Genomic DNA, 20855 nt, shown 5'->3' with positions numbered 1-20855 from the left:
TTCCAGCTTGCAGGACTGGCCTAGGGTAATTTTTAGAGGGGTTTTAATTACATTTTAATTGGACAAAGTTTAATATTTCTTTTAATTAATTTTAAATTTGTATTGTTATTTATGTATTTTAACTGATTGTCAGCCGCCCTGAGTCCGCGAGGAGAAGGGCGGGATATAAATCCAAATATAAATAAATAAATAAAATAAAAATACAATATTCTTCATTTCTACTTTCAAGATAGTGCTTATAGATCTTAATTGGAAAAATAAAGTGATTTTTCGTAGCTCAAAAAAGCTTCATAGGCAATTATGTTGGACAAACAATTGTTCCATTGCTTTTGTCGAAATTCGCATTGGAAAACCTAAAAAAATAGCACATATATTCCTTATTTTGGGGTAAAGTTTTATCATTTACAGATTTGTTTTAAATATGAAACAAATTTTTACCACTTGAAAGTGAACAAGCTGGAAAGAGTGGAATGTAGTTATTTGTCACATTTAGAAGTAAATCCCATTAAAGTCATTAAAAATAATACTTATTTTTAGTAAATATTATAAGATTGCTGGTTTATTTGCATTCATATTGAGTACCTACAGTTCTCCTTTTTGTCCATTGTCTAGATTAGGATGGTCTTAAAAATAATCTGATAATGCTGAAATGCTTCAATACTCAGTAAAGTGTAAGCATGGCCATTATTTCAGATTCTCTTTCATTGGTCAGAGAATACAAACAGCTGTTCTAAACATTCCCACTACTGTTGTCAGGATTAGGCAGCTTTCTCAGGATTAGAAGTCACAATCTACTTCTCCTACCAGTTGGAGGGATTTGGGATAAAAATACCCTTTTTTTTAACTAACCAAACAAAAATAGTATCATGAAAGAGTGAGCATTTTGGTTCAAAATTTCAGCAGTGCTGGGGCGAGACACTGGCACATGGCTTTGGATTACCCACCCTTGAGTTATTTTCCTCAGTATTTTGGGGAAAGTGATATTACAGTTCAACTAGTTTTCCTTTCATTTTGACAGGGAAAAACACTGCACGTTAATCCATTTCCCTTCCTTCCCCGAGCAGTAATTCATTATATTCCCAAGATATTTAATAATAATTTAAAAAATTGGTCAGGTTTATGATCTATAAGTTGTGTGATATGTTTTGATATAGCTAATATCACATTTATCTCAGTTTGGGTACAATTTATCACTTACTATAACAGTCAAGTTATAATACAATCCAACCCAACCGTTATTGAATAGCCAGGAAACTACTATAGCAAGAAAAAAAAAATAAGTTACAGTGATATTGGTGAGATTTTGAAACTTGATTTGAGATTTTGAAGCCTAACTCACCTCACAGGGTTGTTGCTGAGGGGAAAATAGAAAGAAGGAATACTAGGTATGTTATTTATAAAAATAAATGTGGGATAAAAATATTAACTAAATAAAATAAATTATTTTGGGTAATGGTACTGTACCATCAGATCTGAGGACTCCAGGGAACTGGTGAACTAGTGAGGTGGCTCCATTATAAGAGCCCTTTGACTATTGTTTCCTTTTTAACTGTGTTTTTATAGTTTTAATGCTTTTTAATAATAATATTTATTATTGCTTTTTAGCTTAGTTGTACACAGTTTAGGATCACTTATTTTGTGAGATGGGTGGCTATGTAGATTTGAAAAATAAATAAAAATAAAATATTTTTGCTAGGGCATCAGTCTGGTATGGATGTTACAAAACTCGGCATCTTTGTGAAGTTGCTTTACTGCAGACATGTCAAACACAAGGCCCGGGGGCTGGATGCGGCCCACAAAGTGGTTTCATGTGGCCTGTGAAGCCATCCTGGAAACAGTGAGATAATAGCCCCCACTGCCTTGGCCCTGGCCCAGGCCAGCCAGGAGCCAATGTACAATTTTGTGATGGCCATCTATGCTGAAACGCATTCAGTTTTAGCTCCACAAGACCGTCTGGAAACAGCGAGGAAACAGCCCCTGCTGCATCAGCCCCACCCCCTGGGTGCATACTGGGGAGATGTCACCCTTTGTGAGGAATGAAGAAATGCACCATCGCCTGGAAGTGGCCAGCAAATGGCCCTCGCCTACTTCACATATCTGGCTTGATGGGCTCCGGGGGAGGGGTTTCGGCAAGCAGCGGGGCACTCTCCTCACAGCGCCGAGAGGCTGAGCCGGGCAGCACAAATCCAATAAGAAGCACGACAACGCCCAGCCCCCAGCCTGCCTGGTTTCGGCAGGCAGCGGGGCGCTCTCCTCACAGTGCCAAGAGCTGAGCCAGTGGCGCAAAACTGATGAGAAGTGCAATGCTGCCTAGCCCCCAGCCTGCCCAGTTTCAGCAGGCAGCAAGATGCAAAGCTGGCAAGCTTCGCACCGCCCGGCTCAACCTCTCGGCACTGTGGAGAGCGCCCCGCTGCCTGCTGAAACCACTCCCCCAGAGCTCATCAAGCCGGATATGTGAAGTAGGCCAGGGCCATTTGCTGGCCACTTCCAGGCGATGGTGCATTTCTTCATTCCTCACAAAGGGTGACACCTTCCCAGTTGCATTTTTTGCCTGTTTTTCTCCCTCATCTCAAATATTTTCCCACCACTCTACTTAGGAAGGAAAGAAGGAGAGGGAGGGTCTGAGGGAAGTCCTGCCCTGCTGCCCTTTTACCATCCCCTTGCCCCCTCCTCCTGGCCTATCCTGGGGGTCTCCCATCCTATTGCTAAGGAAACTTTGGATACAAAGCCGAGTCTCCTCCCATGGAGAGGGAATGGGCCTCCCTCTGACTTTGCCCTCGTACCCATCATGAGCAACTTGTGGAGAGCAAGCACAGCAGCAGCAGCCTTGAGGAGGAGGTAAGTGCAACTGGGCGCCCCCTTGGGGAAGAGGGGCTGGGCTTGGTGCTCCGGGTGCTCAAGGGCCAGGCTGGGCATTTGACCTCTGCTGTCCAGGGCTCTGGGCAGCCCGCACCACCATCCAGTCCCCCCACATGGTCTGAGAGGAACGGTGAGGCTTCTCCAGTGGACCATGCCTTGGCACTTGCCCTGGTCCCACCCCCTTCTGCCAGAGACCCTCAGATCTGTCCCACTCCTGCCCAGGCCCCCATAGGCACCCTTGACATGAACGATGTAGAGCTGGCCATGCCCACCCAATAGGCCACACCCATCCAGTCCACGCCCACCCAGTAGGCCGCACCCACCCTGGCGACACCCCCCTCCCCCCCCGAGGGCAATCGCAATGCTGATGCGGCCTGATGAAATTGAGTTTGACACCCCGGCTTTATTATAAGATCTGCAATGTTTCTAGCATATACAATATAGTCTGAAAAATAAACGTTGCAAATTTAAACAGTTTTTATTTCGCTTATAAAGGTGGGACTATTTTAGTGGGACAGTCTTAACCATTTGTATTCACATATTGGATTCAAATATTTATTTCTTCTCTCTTTAGAGCTGGAATTTCTATTTTTAGCACCTGTGCTTTCCACAAGAATACTTCTAGTTTATGAAAGTGCCTATATGTCTTCCTTCTTTCTATCCTGCCTGCTCTTCTGCCTTCCCGTAGCAATAATTTAGAATTGACTGCCAGATAAGGAATTTATCACCTTGAAACTCTAAAACGGGTGCCAAACTGCCGGCCCGTGGGCTGGTTTCATCATACCAAAGCCACGCCTACCCCATTGCCAGCAATTCAAAAAGAGTCACGATACATCGCAACATGTCACGTGACATGGCGAGTTTGACAACCGTGCTCTAAATCCTTTGTCAATTTTAGATCCTGAATGTGTGCTATTTTTTTCTTTAACCAGACCTGTTTTACTGAAAGGTGAAAATAACATTTTATTCAACTTACATGGTCATATAAAAAAGAATTGTTAGTTGTGAAATGATCATGGAAAACATCTGCTCAGTATAAAAAAGCAGCGCCTGTAATATTTGCAAAGGTAAAAATAAATTTTACTTCAAGTAAAGCAGTTCTTGGGTGTGTTAAAGAAGTAGCTGTTATTTGATGCCATCATTTTCCTAAATTTAAATTGACTGTCACCCTTAGCAAGAAATAAATAAACAAAGAAGAGGTGCAAAAGCTATAATTGAGAACTTAGGTTCTTTTAGGATTATTATTTGTATCTGTATATAACCATTAAAGGCAGGACAGTGGGAGACAAAACAGGTATGCAGATCAAAGTAGGTGAATTGGTTAAAAAACTATACTATACACTTTAGATGAATTCAAATTGCCAGGAGCAGATGGTTTATATCCTAGGGTACTGAAACAGCTGGCAGATGTGATCTCGGAACCATTGAAGAAAATCTTTCAGAGCTCCTGGAATAAAGGGAACTGCCAGAGGACTAGAAAAAAGCTGATATTCCCATCTACAAGAACAAGAAAAAAGTACATCCAGGAAACTACAGACCAATCAGCTTGACATCAATACCTGGGAAAATCCTTTAAAAAGATCACTAGAAGCCAGCATGGGTAAGATAGGACAATGTGGGATAGACACTACCGCTACCAGACGGATTTGCAGCTGGCTGGCCAACTGCACTCAGCTTGTAATCCTCAATGGAATTAGATGTACATGGACAGAAGCATGTAATGAGGTACCTCAAGGTTCTGTCTTAGCTCCAGTGTTCTTCAGTATCTTAATAAACACTCTAGATAAAGGAATAGAAGAACTTCTCAAATTTGCAGATGATACCAAACCTGGAGGAATTGCCAACACTTTGGAAGATAGACTCATGATTCAGAAGGATCTTGACAGACTTGAACATTGGGCCCTATCCAACAAGATGCAGTTCAGTGGAGAGTCGTGGTCATAGAGAGGAAGGATTGACTTGTACTCCGAAGCACCTGAAGGTAGACAAGAAATATGCAGGGAAGCTCATTAAAGAGAGATCCAATCTGGAAGCAAGGAGAAATTTTCTGACAGTAAGAATAATTAATTGAACAGCTTCTAGAGCTCCACTTCCTGTGCAATAACAGAATTATCTCATGATAAGCAAAGCTTCATAGATAGGCTTTGCAATGAATCATGTCATTGAGAAACATGTAGTACTTAAAAATAGGATAGTCCGAGCCCGTTTGCACTTAAGACTGTCATTAACCATGTAAATATCAAGATAAAATATATCTCTTAATGAAATGATGAAACTGTCTTCAATGTATTACTATGAAAAATATGGCCAAAGATTAAAGAGAGTTTTGTCATTTTTCTTGTATATTGCAGTACAATTTTTTTTAAAAATGTAATATTTTCAAATAAATTTAAAAAAGGTATTATTATACAGATTGGTAACTTTTAAAGTTGAGGGTGTTTTCTCTTTGGACTCTAGCAGTATTTAATATAATTTAGCGCTTGATTATCAGTTGGGTCATCTTGTTTTATCTGCAAGATTTTTCTAGATTACATCATTCCTTTCTCTGTAAATTTGGGCTTCAAAGATACTTCACCATTCCTATCCTGTAAGTGTAAACACTTGCTCTCATGGAATGCCTATTTTATGCATAGCTTTGCATGTATTTTATGTAAACACAGCGCACTATATTTAACAAAGGTGGCCTTTGTTAATGACAACACTGTACTTTGTTCCCTTTAAATAGTGAATTATATGGTAGCAATAATTTCTTGTTAAGAGTTTCTTTTTTTAAAAAAAAGAGATCTTATAATTTAACTTACAGAAGCTAAATTTTATGTGTTTAATTTTCTTTTGTATATGTCAAAAGCCAGTAGTTGTAAAGTTGCACCTACAGGTTCCATCATCCATGAATACTGTTAAACTATCTTTGAGGTACAGAAAGTTTGGACATGCCCAGTGAAGTTTTTAAACTTCATTGTTTCTTTTTTTAAAACCGTAGAAGTTCCATATACCACTCAAGGCTGTGTTGTAATTTTCTGAATAGACTTTTCAGATTCGAAAATTGTTTGGGGAAGGGGTAGGGAATTCTGTGAGAACAAGACACTTTTTGAGTAAATGTTCTTTTGAAACATTCCTCACGATTGACAATGCTTCCAGTGTTGTAGATGAACAAACTGCGAACAACCACAGATTTTCATCCCTGCTATAGAAGGTGAAAGTTCAGACACATTGCCAAACTAGTTCTATGGATCTTTCGATGTCAGGACACATATCAGTTACAAAACAATGAAGGACAAAACAAAAATAGTGTGAGTTGCTCAAGATCTTTGAAAAAAATGAAACAAATAAAATAGAAGATTGAGATCATTCTGATGTTCTTCCAAAATCAGCAGTAGAAAAGTAGTAGTTGAAATAGCACCTGTTATCATATGTGTTTGTTAGTAGGAGAAAATGGATACCCATAACTTATGAAGCTGAAGATATTATCATAAATATGCTTTGTTTTCTTCTCTAAATCTAGTTGAGAACAAATCCATCTGTAGCCCATTGGTCTATGCACCAAAATGGGGTGAACAATGAAGACTTGCAGCATCCTTCCATGTTATCTTCTCCATCAATGTTGAAAAGAAATTTGAAAGGTGAAATGGTGCGCACAGTGGTTGAACCAGAAACCATGGATGAGTCTGTGGGCATTTCATCAGTACTGACTAATGCCTTGGAACACATTGTGGAGCAATTAGATGTTCTGACAATTGTGAGTATTCCTGCACCTCTGTATTAGAATTCTATTTTGAAATTGAACTTTTATTAAGTAGTTTAAATTTCCTTCTGTATTTTACATTTAACAAATGAAGTTGGCCAATGTGGGGAGGGGCCTCAAACATGATTTTTATCCAGATTTGAAAGACTTCATTCAACATTTTTACATTGTTTCACAAATTGTTGCCTATCTTTCACATTTTTCAAGAATGGTGTATATCAAATCTGTAGATGAATTCATCAGCTTCAGACCTGTGGGAACTGTCAATTTCTTAGCCCTCTCTTTACAGTAAATAATAGAATAAGTGCTTTCAAATTGAACAGTTTCACATGAAAGGTAAATTAAACACTTTTTAAAATTGTCTTGTGTGATCCTCATTGTCACATATGAAGGCATATATGACCTTTTTCCAAATTAGAATAGAATGTAAATAACATTCACATACAATTTAAGTGAATGTTTCTCATCTAGTGGCATATGTGCTAATGGTGATACTGTGTTACTGGCGTACTTGACACTTATACCAGAATGAAAGAGAAGAGATTTAAGCTACTCGGAAGGCATTGCTGCTATAAGGACCAGAGAAGGAAAATGTCCTAATATACTTTACTTTGACCTAGAATAACAGTATACTGTATATACAGAAGCAAAAAGGTGGCTAAGTTTGAACTATGGTGGAATGCATGACAAAAAGAGAGCAGTCTGTCACATTGATGTGTGTTCTGCAATAGAGAGCACCTTCTTACCAGAAAAAGGAAGAAAGTTCATGTTGGGAGAAACTAGGAAGGGCAACATTTCCATCCTACAGTCACTGTGCCATTGCATGTCATGGGCCTGTGGGACTTTGGAACAGCCAGTAAGTCAGTACTTGTGTTTACCTTGCTGCTGTCAGTTATGTTGGACAACCAGTGACATTGAGAAATAATTTACATTGTTTGGAAGCTAGGCCAAGATTTGATTCTCACCAAAAACGCCCAGCACTTCTTTCCCAGAGGTTGAGACTCAAGGTTGCCTTTGTCTCATTTGTAAATGTGGGCACTACAGAGAGTATCTTATTTCTAACCTAAGTAACCTAACTGAGTTGCTGATAATGGAAAGGACCAGAATGGGATCAAGAATGTTAGGTATCTCAGTTAATTGTATCCCTGAGCAGCAATTCTGACTATAGTGCAAACGTGTTCCTCAATGCAATTTAAGGCAATCTGGTAAGTATTAAGGCAGTAGTCTGTCTTCCAATTACAGCTCAACCTGGGTTTGCAACATATCCAACCATCCATTTAAACAAATGCATGATTGACTATAGCAAATGGAGATGGGTAGACTGGATGATAGACACAGTCAGGTGTCCTATTATGTGAAGGAGTCTTTTTGAATGAGATTGTGTTATCTTTTTTATATTTTGATATGATACTTTGTCTGCATATTATTATTTTTCTCCAAGGAGCCTATTTTGAAGGTGTCTTAGAGTTCAGTCATTTATCTGCAAAAGCAGCATCCATTGACAATGGATGGGGAGAGCAAAAATCCCCATTAAGACTGAAGATTTACACAATAGTTGTAAAAGTGTCAAGATTCCAAGAATTCTTTATCATAAGAAAAGTTACTGTTTATATTCAATATATGTTTTCTCTACAATACAATTTTAAATGGAGTACTGTATGAGAGAACTTAATGTTGTTACCACTGCCCCTTTGAGGATTGGGACACTAATTCATATTAGAGAAGGAGAAGCATAACTATAAATATATTCTGTCCAAGGCTCAGTGCCTCAGATAGAAAAGCTTATATAGTTATCTCTCTATTTTTGATTCTAGTTGTTGGAAGAAGCTTACTATAAATGATAAATGTAACAACAGAAAGCCTATAAAAATATAGTCTTCTTAGAAGAAAGTACTTTTAATCTCTGTCATGATGTGACCCAGGTTCTTTGACAGACTTATTGGTGGAATGTAAGACATAAATGGATTAAACTTTTCAATAATGCTTCCTAGAAAATCATTTTTAAGGGATTTGCACCCTAGTCAATTAATTAGAAATGGGTTTCATTGACATATTGAAAAAAATATGCTGTTTATTTCAAAAAAGATATAAAGCTTCATATAAATATTTCAAAAAATTATATCCATATGTTCAAATCCAAAGAACATCATGCCTTAAATGGGTATCTCTTCCAAGTGCATATAGAGAGGATGGAGAGAATTGCCCATTTCTTAAGCTGCAGTCCACAAATCCTGCAGGTAGCAGGAGAATCTCAAAAATCCCTGGTGGGTGAATCTAATATTACACAGTACCAATTGTTATTATTTGGTTCTCAACTTAAGGTGGAAAGAACTAGCTTTTCAGAAATTTCATTTCCAGAATTGTCTAAGATAAAAGAATATAGTTCACTTGCATTTCGGTAATTATAATTTATAATTTACATTTGACTATGTATGCCACAAATCATCCTGCCATACCAGTATACATGCCAGATTTTATTGCTCCTCTCTAGTATTTTTTTAATTATAAGAATATGAGGCATTAAATTTCTGTATTGCAGGTTTCTGAATTTATGACATGATAATAAAGAGTCTTTAGGGAAATAATATTTCGGGCTTCCTAATCTATTTAGAAAAGTTAAGATTATTTGATCAATTGCTGCAGTTCTGATTTCTTGAATGATTAAGAACAAATAATGTAATATATGTTTAGCGAGCATCTAATAGGATTCATTATTTTCTCTCTTAACAGACTGTTTCAATCTTGGAACAGCGCCTGACTTTGACTGAAGATAAATTAAAAGAGTGCTTAAAGAACCAAGGGAAAGTATTACATTCGGTCACACTGGGAGAAGAAACAACATAAATGCTGGTGAATACTTATTAATCTCTTCTCAGGAAAATGAAGTAAAAAGTAGTACTTAATGACATGAATCCCACAAATAAAAAGTGTCTGTAAGATTTTACTTGTAAGATTTTTTAACAAATCATTGCTAAAATTATATATATATATTTATTTCTGAGTATCCAGTATCCTCTGTGTTCTGATATTTAATTATTCCTGACATAATTAGCATAGCCCAAATCTCTATGTAATTCTGCACCTGTACAGAAGCTATATCTTCCCTAACTGATGATATTTCCTATAAATAGGTGGCATTCCTTAACCTCATAAAAAAGATGAGGTTGCCATATTTAAGACAGAAGCAGGAACGATGCAACTTGTTGGACTTTAAAAAGTTTCAAGAACTAGGAAGAAAAAGGATTTCTTACAAAGCTTTTGAAAACTAAGTATCTTTTTATGTGCTCAGACTATAATAAAAGATTGTGGAAAAGGTGAAATAAACACGTGAGGATCAAGGAATTCATTGAACCAGGGCATAGATATAAAAAGCATTTATCCATGTCATTGTGCCTGCTGAGACCTCTCTTACATCCCACTAGGCTCCATTATCCTCTAATATTTTTTCCCCAATAAGATTATTATAAAAATTTAAATGGTCATTTGAGGAATAGTCCCAGAAAATATTTGTGGGTGTAGAGAGTGACACATTGCTAAAATGTATTCACAATTTCAAGGAAAATAATACAAAACGAAACTGGATAAATGAGAAATCTATGGCAGCCAAAAATCGAAAGGAAAAGGTGCTTTATGGATGCATGGATAGATAGGAACAACTTTATATGAACAATCACAACGCAAATATTTTCCAGGAAGCCAATTCGTGATTTGCTTCTTGGTTTGCTTTCTAGCCTCTGGGGCATCCTCACGAATTTGCCCATATCCGTTATAGAACTCATTTTATGTAGCACCTTTCCCCAATGGCTGTTTTGGGAAACAGTAGCATATAAACATTTAAGATAGCCATCCCTTTTCTTTTTAATTTAGGAAGAGTAGAGTTTCCTTAGAAAGCCTACAAAAGCTTTATGTGATTCATGCTCCTTTCCTAGCAAACACTGTTATTTTTCATCTTAGAATCTTATTTTTCGTTTGTTTTAAAAATCTGAACATCTTCAAGCCTGCTGTCTCTTTCCACATACTACTTCAACCAGCCTAGTTTCCTTGGCTGCCATAGCAGTCAGGAAGGATCAGCACGTCTTCCTGGACTTTCTACTGCCTGATCCATTCAAACTGGCTATATATAAACAATTTTGGAGAAGAGAAAAAAATAACTGGATCATATTTCATGCTTTTATTTTGCAAAGAAATCACTTTCTTTTTAAAGAGATAGAACAAGAAAACAGAAAAGCTCAGAAACTGCTTGATGCTTCTGTTAATGCTACAGAATTTCTACTGAAGCTTTTCCAGCCTCTTGATGATAAGCTTTACTGTGTTTATTGTTTATAGTTTCACCTGTATTGAGTATCCAGATTGGTGGAAAGATGAATCATTAAACAACAGAGTAGAGCATGTTAGCACAAGAAATTATTTCAGAGAGCATTTGCATCACAAAAAGTTCCACAGAGTTCAAAAAAGTGCTAAAGCATCTGTAAGCTGAGGATTTTTAAATAAGTAAACTCCAACCGAGCTATATGCCACTGCCTACTACTTCATGTTCTCTTTTGTTCCTCACATTGCTGTCAAAACATTAAAGCTGTCATCCTCTTTGAGGCAGGAAAAGGGACAGGCTGCTGCAGGTAGTATGGCATTTAAAGCTTCTGCAGGGATTGTCTTGCAAAATGGTAGGGCCCATTTTCCAATATATATACCGTGTTTCTCCGAAAATAAGATCTAGTCTTATTTATTTATTTTTGCCTCCAAAAGAGGCACCAGGTCTTATATTTGGGGGGGGGGTCTTTTCCACTCACCTCTGGCACTGACAGCCCCATCCAGCCGGCCCACTTCTATGGCTGAAGAAGCAGCTTCATTCTGCAGCTGAGAACGGAGCTCCGGCCTGCATTTTTCAGTTAAAGGCCTTTCCGGAATGCCACTGCAGCTGAGAACTGAGCTAATGCATAGCTCAATCTCGGCTGCAGAAGCCTTGTAGAACCGAGGTATGGATTGAATCCATAGCTCGGTTCTCGGCTGCAGCAGCCTTCCGGAAAGGCCTCTGACTGTGAAATGCAGGCCTGGGGACCCCGCAGAAGAAGTGGGCTGGCGAAGAGAGGCCTGGCTGCAAGGTAAGTGGATGAATGGCATGTGGGGCAGCTCCACTCCTCCACCCCCGCCTCACCCCAAAACTAGGGCTTATTTTTGGAGTAGGGCTTCTATTAGGCCCATCCCCAAAAATCAAGTTAGGGCTTATTTTCGGGATAGGTCTTACTTTTGGGGAAACATGGTATGTATTATTACTCTGAGCATCCTCAGGCTTGCTTAAGAGATAGAATGGCAAAATGAAGGAAAAAGGCAGATATAAAATGTCTCCTAATTTATGGCCAGTTTCTGTTCAATGCTTTGTTTTTCAACTGCTTAAAATTCTCCTTTTTTAATATTAATGAAAAAATGGTTTTAAAAAATGGAACCAGGAAATTATAAAATGTGTCTGTAGAGTGATTTATTCTTAGCATTTCATCTAAATGTTGATTATTTTTTTTACAAATCCCACATATGATGAGTGCTTTCAATTACTTTAGACCATTCTGCTAGTCTTTGTATGGATCATAAAAATTAATCTAGAACAATGATTTCTTCACAATTGGTTCACCTTACTGGACATGTCTTTTTGGATGTTTTCTATTTTCATATTTATATATTTGGAATATAAACATAAAACTATGTAAAGGTATCATTTTTGGTTTTTTGAAGCCTTGTAAGTAGTTAGGAATAGATAGCCTTCAAAAATATAACATTCCTAAAGTCCCGCTTATTGCTAATAAAAGGAATGCAGTACATTCATGTTTGTTTGTGTGATAGGGATGTGTTTCTATATACCTCTTCAATTTCTGTCTTAGATGAGTCATGTGGCTGAATTCATGATTTGTAGAAGAAACAAACACCTATTCCTCCCTCTTTCAGTTTAAAAAGCACACTGAATCATTTGATTATGCTGCACTAAAAATTTGTTGTAGTACATGAATATATATCTTACTACATTTGTACTTGGAATAAAAGGTAGTTATAAACTTTCCCCCCTCAGATTAGCAAGATGACCATCATCCAAAGTTGCACTAATATTATAGACTAACCTATTGTTGGCTGCATTAAGCTATAGCCAACAATAGCTTAGTCTGTAATATCAACATCTGGTTGCAATATTATCTGCTTAGTGAACTGCAAATTTTGTATAATGTTGTCAAAACCATTTGTTCGGTAGAGTGCAAAACGAGAAAAATGCTTGCTCCATTTTTTAATAAAACACTTTATAATGTGACTGATGCAAAGCATGGCTTTTTCTCGTATTTAATAGTAGGTTTTGTAATGTGACCATTAGGCTCTAAATATTACCACTTCTTCCTGTAATATAATATGGGGCTTCTTCATATTTTTTCATATTAAACTTCCATCTTCAAAGTCCAAGTACAAACTACACTAGGCCAATTATGTACATCTTTTGAGTAAATAACCATATGTGCTATTTGAATAACATGCATAGCAGTGGGGAAAACATTTAATATAGTTTTAATATTTACAGTATAAACTGTCATATATTTAATAATGTTACTCTTGTATACATAGCCCTTTTTTGTGATAACTTCTGGAGGGTAATGTGTAAGATTTTAGGGGCTACAAATTGGATATTTCTGACCTAGACCATAACATGATACAATTTAGCAAAACCACCTCATCTCTCTCAATAACCTGTATGAAAATGTTATTCTGTGAGATACATATAAAATTGCCAATCTTTAACAAGCAGAGCAAGTTTCTGAATTTTTTGTGATACTGCCAGCTAGCGGGTACCTATTAGGGCACAATACTTAGCAATACTATTTTGAAAATTACCGCAAGAAAGTGATATTTTTGTACTAAATCAATTTCCTAACCTGGAACTCCCATATGCCTTCAATTATTCATGTGATATACAGTAGTAAAAATTAATGAAGATGTTCCTTTATGAAAATATTTTAAAAGCTAAATTTACAACAATCCCCCCCCAAAAAATTTATGTCTCTTGATTCAAGTTTACCAGCAGTAGTTATTTAATTACCAGTTATAATTAGCCTACCTTCCTAATCATTAGGATGTCTCTGGGAAGAGGAAAAGGCAATTATTTGTTATAAGAGTCTCTCATATCAAGAAAGAAATATTCATTATTTTGAATAACATGTGGCAGCAATTTCCTATTACCAGCAATTTTCTTAAGTAGGGGCATCAAAGTAAGTCAGGTTGGGCAAATAAACCACTGAGTGGTCCTTGTGCTGTTCCTTTTTTTCAATAATTTTATTGAAAATTAAATTATACAAATACTGTAACTCTAATATAGTCTACATAATATAGAAAAAATATTTTTAAAAATTAAAAAATGCAGAAAAAGAGTTTTTTTAATAAAAGGAGAAAAAAAGAAGAATCCCACTTCATCCCCAGAAACTATAATCAACATCTCTTAAAGTAAAACCAAATAACCCTTCATCCAATACCTTACTCTATTGTCTATAAACCCATCTCTAAAACCTGTCTTTCCATATTAATCAGTAAAAATCCATCAAGAGTCCATTGGGAATGGACATAACTATTAAAACTATATCTAATAAACCCAATTGAAATCCTTCCTTTTATATTTATATCCATCTCTAAACATATCCCCCATATCCTGTCTTCAAATAAACAAAGTCTTTAGACATCATCATCTAGTTCCAGTAAAAAAAAAAACCATTGGCCATTGTCAAAAATAACGACCACTTTAATTTGTAAATCCATTATTTCCATCTCTTTCTTGTAAGCTATCACTTTTTTAATCCACCTGGAAGCCAATTTAATTTTATTCAGTAGGGCTTGTTCCTCTTCAGTAACATTTTTATTCTGATTCTTCTATACTTGTAAATAACTTTAAAACTTCCTATGTTCCTAAAAGAGAATCTTCAAAGATCTCTTTTCAAGCAACCATCTACAGTAGTATTCTCACATGTCTATCCTACAAAGTCTTCAGTTATTTCAAAACATAAACATTTGTCCATGGGAAAGTATCCTTTCAATTAATTTCAAAGTCTTAAATCAAGTCTATCTGAGTCCTTAATCTGTTTAAAACTTTCTAAAGTCTAAACTAATTATCCTTTTGCTGTATATTCAAAAGTGTTACAAATCTTTAAACTTGCAGTTATACTTTTATTAAAGGTTTGAAGAACACTAACCCAATGATTTCAATAAAACTTAGCAATCTAAAGTTTCCCAATCTTTAAGAAACAGCAAAAAAAATATCCAAAGTATTAAAAAGTTAAGCCTTAATGATTATATAGGCAACAAATAAAGGCAATATTAGTGGCTATAATAATGATGGAATCCTGCAACTCCTAATCAGTTGCAAGAGCCCTGCAAAAATGCAATTCCTGCCACATGCTCACAAAAAAAAAACAGCTGTCAGGGTACACATGGATAATCTTAAAATCTATCCTTTTTTCCAGGGAGATTTCAGTAGTCTGAATCCCACATTCAAGTGCTGTTTTAAGCAACAGTTTTTCTCTATATTCTAGAGCAGACATATCAAACTCGCAACGTCACGTGACGTCGCGCAACGTATCGGGACAGTTTTGCCATTGCCGGCAATGGGGTGGGCGTGGCTTCCGGATGATGCATCCAGCCCACGGGCCAGCAGTTTGACACTCCTGTTCTAGAGGGATGTCAGTTTGCCATGGCTGCTCATCAGAAGCTCTGATGCTTTTATGTTGTTCTTAAAAGGGTACCAATTAGGAGAATGTCTTTTAATTAGCAAGAATCTTCTGGAAAATATAAGCAAGATTCTTTTTGTCATTTAATTCTTAAAACCTTACTTGCTTAAAATATCATAGTCATCTGATCTACAAAAGTAGCATTATCAAATTTTTCTTTTCCTTATTGTAAACAGGGACACTTATAAAGAATGGTGATATATTAACTAATCCTGTAATCATCAGAGACAGGCAAGAACTTTAAACATAAATAACCATGTACAATTTTGTCTATAAATGTTTCACCTACTCTAAATAAACTCAACCTAAAAGTTACTAGAATAACTATAATTTTCTTTGAGTCTTTTCCTAGATAAGTATAAGTAATTTGTTACTGACATTGAAGTCCTCCAAGAACAATTACTCTAATTATTTAAAAGCTCATGGGTTTAATTATTTCACCTCATGGCCTGCTATTTATAGGGCTTCATTTTGTAACATTATTTATAATAAGCAAAGAAATGGGGAATGCCTTTTAAAAAAATATGGTCGATGGAATAGAACATGTTTTTTCTTTAGTGCTATTTTGTCTCATGAGAACTTAGGCAGATTTAATTGATGAATCAATCAATCAAAAGAGTTTACTGATTAATGATAAAATACTATGTGTGTTATAAATGCTAGTGATTTTGCAGGTCTTATCTGAAAATAAATGTATATAGCAGGGATAGATAATATTTTTCTTTTTGATGATGTATGTCATATTTTGCTGGTAGCACTGACTTTTAGTTGTGTGATTTTTCAAATTTTTTTAAAAAACAAAACAAAACAAAACTGATTCCTTAAGTTCTAACAATATTCAATGAGCCTATTTTGCATCTTCAAAGAGCCCCGTTCAAAAAAATCCAAAAGAACCATCTCCAGCAAACTGGCTTCATCACCATATATTCAAAGCCCAAAATATAAATAAATGAAAAGTTGTGTTTTTTCTAATAAATTAAATTTAGGTTACCCTCCTTAAATCTTTTGAAAATAGCAAGTCATGATAAAGAACCATAACTTAATCATCTGTATTAATAGTAAACACAATCTTCCAAGTTCCACTCTGTACAAAAAAAAAAATCTCTGCCCAGAGATTTTCAGAACAATTAAAAATCGTTGCAGGAGAAGATTAGGGAATTGCTCTTTGGACAAAGCTTACTCTTTGAAAGGATTAGAATGGAGTATTTGATGAAGTGTTAAGGGGTACATGGGTGTCTATAACCTGAACTGTGCATTTGTCTAAATTTTTTAGAAGTCAAGGATGTAATGCTCCTATGATGCTCTAATCAAATACTTTGACCTTTAAAAAGTGAACAGTTAATAGTTTACTAAGGCTTAACTTTTGTTTCTACTTTCAAAATGTGTCAGAGTTTGAATATTAATGACATTGTTTTTTGTGGTCTAATTAGGTAAATAAAAATCTTCAGAAACCGGCAAGAGCAATCAAGCTATTAGGAAAAGGAAATGAGCAGCCTGGTTACACAGAACATATTGTACCTTTCAAATATTAACCATTGTTAATTGTCTGTTGCCCCAGACAGAGTGACTACAAGCCACCACATGAGAAATGAACTTGGCCCACAAAGAAACAACAGTTTCAACAAGTCCTTCATATATGGAAAAAAATGTTTTCCTGCTGAAAAAAACCTCTCATTAACATTTTCTTGTACAGTAGCAAAGGAACATTGAGAAAAATCTTATGATGACACACATTCTCCTCCCCCTCAATTTCTCCCCAAAGAATTCTTTACGACATGTCTATTCTGTTACTTTTCTATGGTGTGAACTCCATATGTACATACCTACCTATACTAAGTATTTCTAGAACAAGTAAGAGGAATGTGTTTCTTTATCAAAATAGCAAATATGCACCCTTTGAGATTTAGAATTCTAATCACTGACTTACACTGAACAACAGAATTTAGTTGGCAAGCCAATCATGCATACATAAATGTACAGTAATGGAGGAAAACATATTGGAACTAATATGCCTGTTGATTAAATAAGAATATTTATTTATATTTATGCTGGTATTATGTAGTCCAAAGTGAAAGTATCTGAATCAGTGCTTCATAGAAAATTGATTTTAAAAAAAATCAAAGGAAAGAACTAAAACCTTGGGACAAATTATACCCCTAAAAATGTTATAGGTTATAAAGCAAGCTGCATTTTTAAAGAAATTGTAGCCATAAATATGTAACTGGTAATTCTATTTATGGTATAAGTGATTAATATCAAATGTACAAGGATGGACATTGGGCTAACATTTCATCTTGGGATTGTGCAAAGCTGCCCCATTTTGAAAAAGAGATTGTAAGGCTAGAAACATATAAGAAGTGAAGAAACAGAATCAAAACAGAGCATCTCTTAAAAGCATTAAAGTGGGAAGGGTAGGATTATGATAATGAATTCTTAATGTATTTCAATCTATCTACTTTAATATTTGGGGACTTTTTGAATAAACTTGTTTAAGATAATGGTTCGCCTATTTGGTAGTTGAGATAATTGATAACTAAACCACTCTCTGGACTCTAGAGAAAATTAACAAATTTTCAATATAGTGTTTTTAGCAGAAAGGAAAGAGCAGTTGTAATTTTAATTTAATCCATTAAAAAAATCCTGTAATGGATAGTTTATCTTCCCTTGAGTCAATGTGACTGTTCTCTTCTGGATGTTCTCTAAATTTCTTTAGATAAATGTCAAGTGACTACTTGCTATTTGCAGAAAAAGACACTATAACACTTAGCATAATATTTAAACAATGTGACAACTGAAATAAACTCGCCAGAATTTTTTCCCTTTTAAGTAGCTCTGATTCTTCCTCTGCTGTAGAAAAAAAGAAAATCTCTTACTCTGCTACTCAAAAAAGCCAGGTAGTAAAGTATTATTATAGTCTATAACACGGGTGTCAAACTCAATCACATCAAGTGACATATTGTGATGTATCATTAAGTTTTTTGCCTTTGTGGAGCCAGGGTTGTGGCGAACCTATGGCATGAGGCGGCACTCGGGGCCCTCTCTGTGGGCACATGTGCCGTTGCCCCAATCTTACTTCCACCCGTGACCCCCTCCTCACCAGCAGCACAGCCAAGGACATGGCAGCCAGGCAGCATAGATAAGACTCTGCCCTCACACCCCAATGCGCACAGTTGATGCGGGGGGTGGGCAGAGGGCATGGCCACCATGGCGCTGCTGGGCTGCCTGGGCAATCTGCGGCGGGCCCTGGAGGCAGTGAGTTGCCCTGTGGGCAGGCGGGGTGGGGTGGAGCGGGGGCAGGGCAGGGGGTGGAGCGGGGGCAGAGCCAGTTTTTGGGCACTTGGTTTCTAAAAGTTTCGCCATTAGTGGTGTAGCCTGTGCGTGACGCATCCAGCCCACAGGCCTCCAGTTTGACACCCCTGGTCTATAAGTAAACTGGGAGTCACAGAGAACTAAGGAAAACATAGAAGACAGGATATCCATATGCATCTCTTGGCTAGCTTGCAATGACGTCAGTGCAAGAATACAAATCATTGCTCATGTGAAGCTCTCTGAAATTATTTTCATTTTTTAAATAATGACTGAGAGGGGAAGTTGCCATTTTTTTCTGCCTAATACTAGTGTATATGTTATACTGAAAACCATTTCCATTGCTACCTACCAGAAATCTCATTTATTGGAATGCATGATGCCTCTAACACAAGAAACTGGTATTGAAAAATATTTTCTCTGTATATATTTAAAGTAGTTAGTTGGAATAAAAATGAACTTAGATCTTAAAGATAAATCAACAAGATGGAAAAAATATAACCTTTAACTGACCAACAGACCTTTTTGCTCTTATTAACTGTTATGTCCCATTAAGAAATTCTAAAACTATTTTTCCTTGCTGTTTCTCTAAATTGTATTCTGCAAACTATCAATATATAATTTGTGCTGTAAATTTCAAGATTCTTAATTCAAGGTTCTCAGATAAAAGCATTTAAGAAAGGTTTTGTCAAAATTGGAAGATATAAATATATATATTGCACTTTATGTTAATAGACATTTAGCCTTTTTAAAATCTAAAAAAAAGTATACATTTTTTCACATACAAATCAAAATAGTTTTAGATTTTTTTAAAAAAAATCTGCTTTGGTGGATCAAGTTATCAATTCTTTAATAGATCCCACTGCAATCTCAGATCATGCTTCCATTACTCTTATAACATTACAAACATAAGTCAGCCAATTCTAGCTGGTATCTGAATATTCCTCTTCTAAGAAATTCTCTTATTCTAAGATATTCTTGTTATTAAAAAAATGTTTTTAAAAAAACATTCTTGTTTTTTAAAAAAATAAAGGTTCTGCCAATACATCAGTCCTCTGGGACACATTTAAGGCATCCTTCTGGAAATCTATTAGTGCTCTCATCTTAACAATAAAAGAGACTCAGACTCTCAACTTTTACAGTTGAAAAATAAGGCTTAGGATTCATTTTTATTATGTGCCAGAAACCCACAAATGAATCATATCAAGCATTTATAGTAACAAAGCTGAAATTGGTGCTTCTGCCCATGGAACAATTGGAATGTTTCCTAATATGCAGGAAATAACCAGAAATAACAGCAATCAGGAGAGAAAGCTGGAAAGTTGCTGGCTTATTTTTTGGGAACAATCATAATATTCCTGGAATTCAGGCCAATGATGGAGAGTTTGATTTACACAGAATCTAATAATTATTATTTTTATGCTCACTTATATGAGTTAGAGACTTATGTATCTGTAAATGTAAATTTAAGTTGTACAATATTCAATATTGCATTACAAAATCTGTGGAATTTCCTCTCCGTGAAGATATCTGCCTGTCTTACTAGGTTAGGGTGGGTGTCCTCAGGTTCCCTTTCTTAAATGTCACCTGATGGGACCTCAGAAGCATGGCTTCTCAGGTGCCACTCCAGCTCTTTGCAATAGCCTCCCACTTGATGTCCCAGGGTTCCCTATCCTTTGAGGCTTCTAGAAGGCCATGAAGATTTGGCTCTGTCCCAAGCATTGGAATGGGATGAAGGTTGAGTTGGGAGGTTGTTTGGTCTAGTGGGGGGGGGAGGATAGTTTTGTTTTTCTCCAAGTTTTTATTTATTTCTGTAAACCACCTAGGGTCATTATACTAGATAGGCAGCCATAAATAAATACATAAATCTTCATACTTCCAAGTTCTTTCTTGTAAAAACAAACACACAGGATTTCAAAAACAGCAACAACTGATGATCAGAAGATAAAGCCTTGTTCAACCTTGAAGGACATTCACTACAGCATCTAAATGGAGTTTATTGAAAGAAGAAAATAGAAAAACAAGGGAAGAAGTCAAGCATATATACAGAATTCTAAATAAAAATAAAACCAGGCTAATTAAATTAGTTTCATATTAACCTGTTTGAGCAAATTTCAGAATACATGCAAACTGGATGGTTTGAAAAGGGCATTTTGGCATTTTATCAAAAGAGGACTTACTTTACAAATTGTGTAGGAGGAAGAGTT

The 20855-nt window shown here is 36.2% G+C and overlaps 1 protein-coding gene across 2 annotated transcripts in view; it reads left to right on the top strand.

The window, feature by feature from the left end:
* Positions 1–18125, top strand: part of POC1B (POC1 centriolar protein B) — a 52232-nt gene extending 34107 nt beyond the window's left edge. Inside the window, exons 11-13 of one of the 2 annotated variants that reach the window (XM_015810974.1) lie at positions 6362–6595; positions 9332–9451; positions 16773–18125. In XM_015810974.1, the coding sequence (XP_015666460.1) occupies positions 6362–6595; positions 9332–9445 (348 nt within the window). In that variant the 3' untranslated portion in view covers positions 9446–9451; positions 16773–18125. Of the gene's footprint in view, positions 1–6361; positions 6596–9331; positions 9586–16772 lie in introns of those variants that run through there. The other variant, XM_015810973.1, reaches the window with a different exon arrangement.
* The last annotated feature ends 2730 nt before the right edge of the window (positions 18126–20855 follow it).

Source organism: Protobothrops mucrosquamatus, unplaced genomic scaffold (genome assembly GCF_001527695.2).
Source record: "Protobothrops mucrosquamatus isolate PMUCROS unplaced genomic scaffold, P.Mucros_1.0 scaffold26, whole genome shotgun sequence".
In the NCBI taxonomy this organism is placed as follows: domain Eukaryota; kingdom Metazoa; phylum Chordata; class Lepidosauria; order Squamata; family Viperidae; genus Protobothrops; species Protobothrops mucrosquamatus.
Note: the sequence above shows the minus strand (reverse complement) of the source record. Positions and strands in the feature narration are given on the sequence as shown.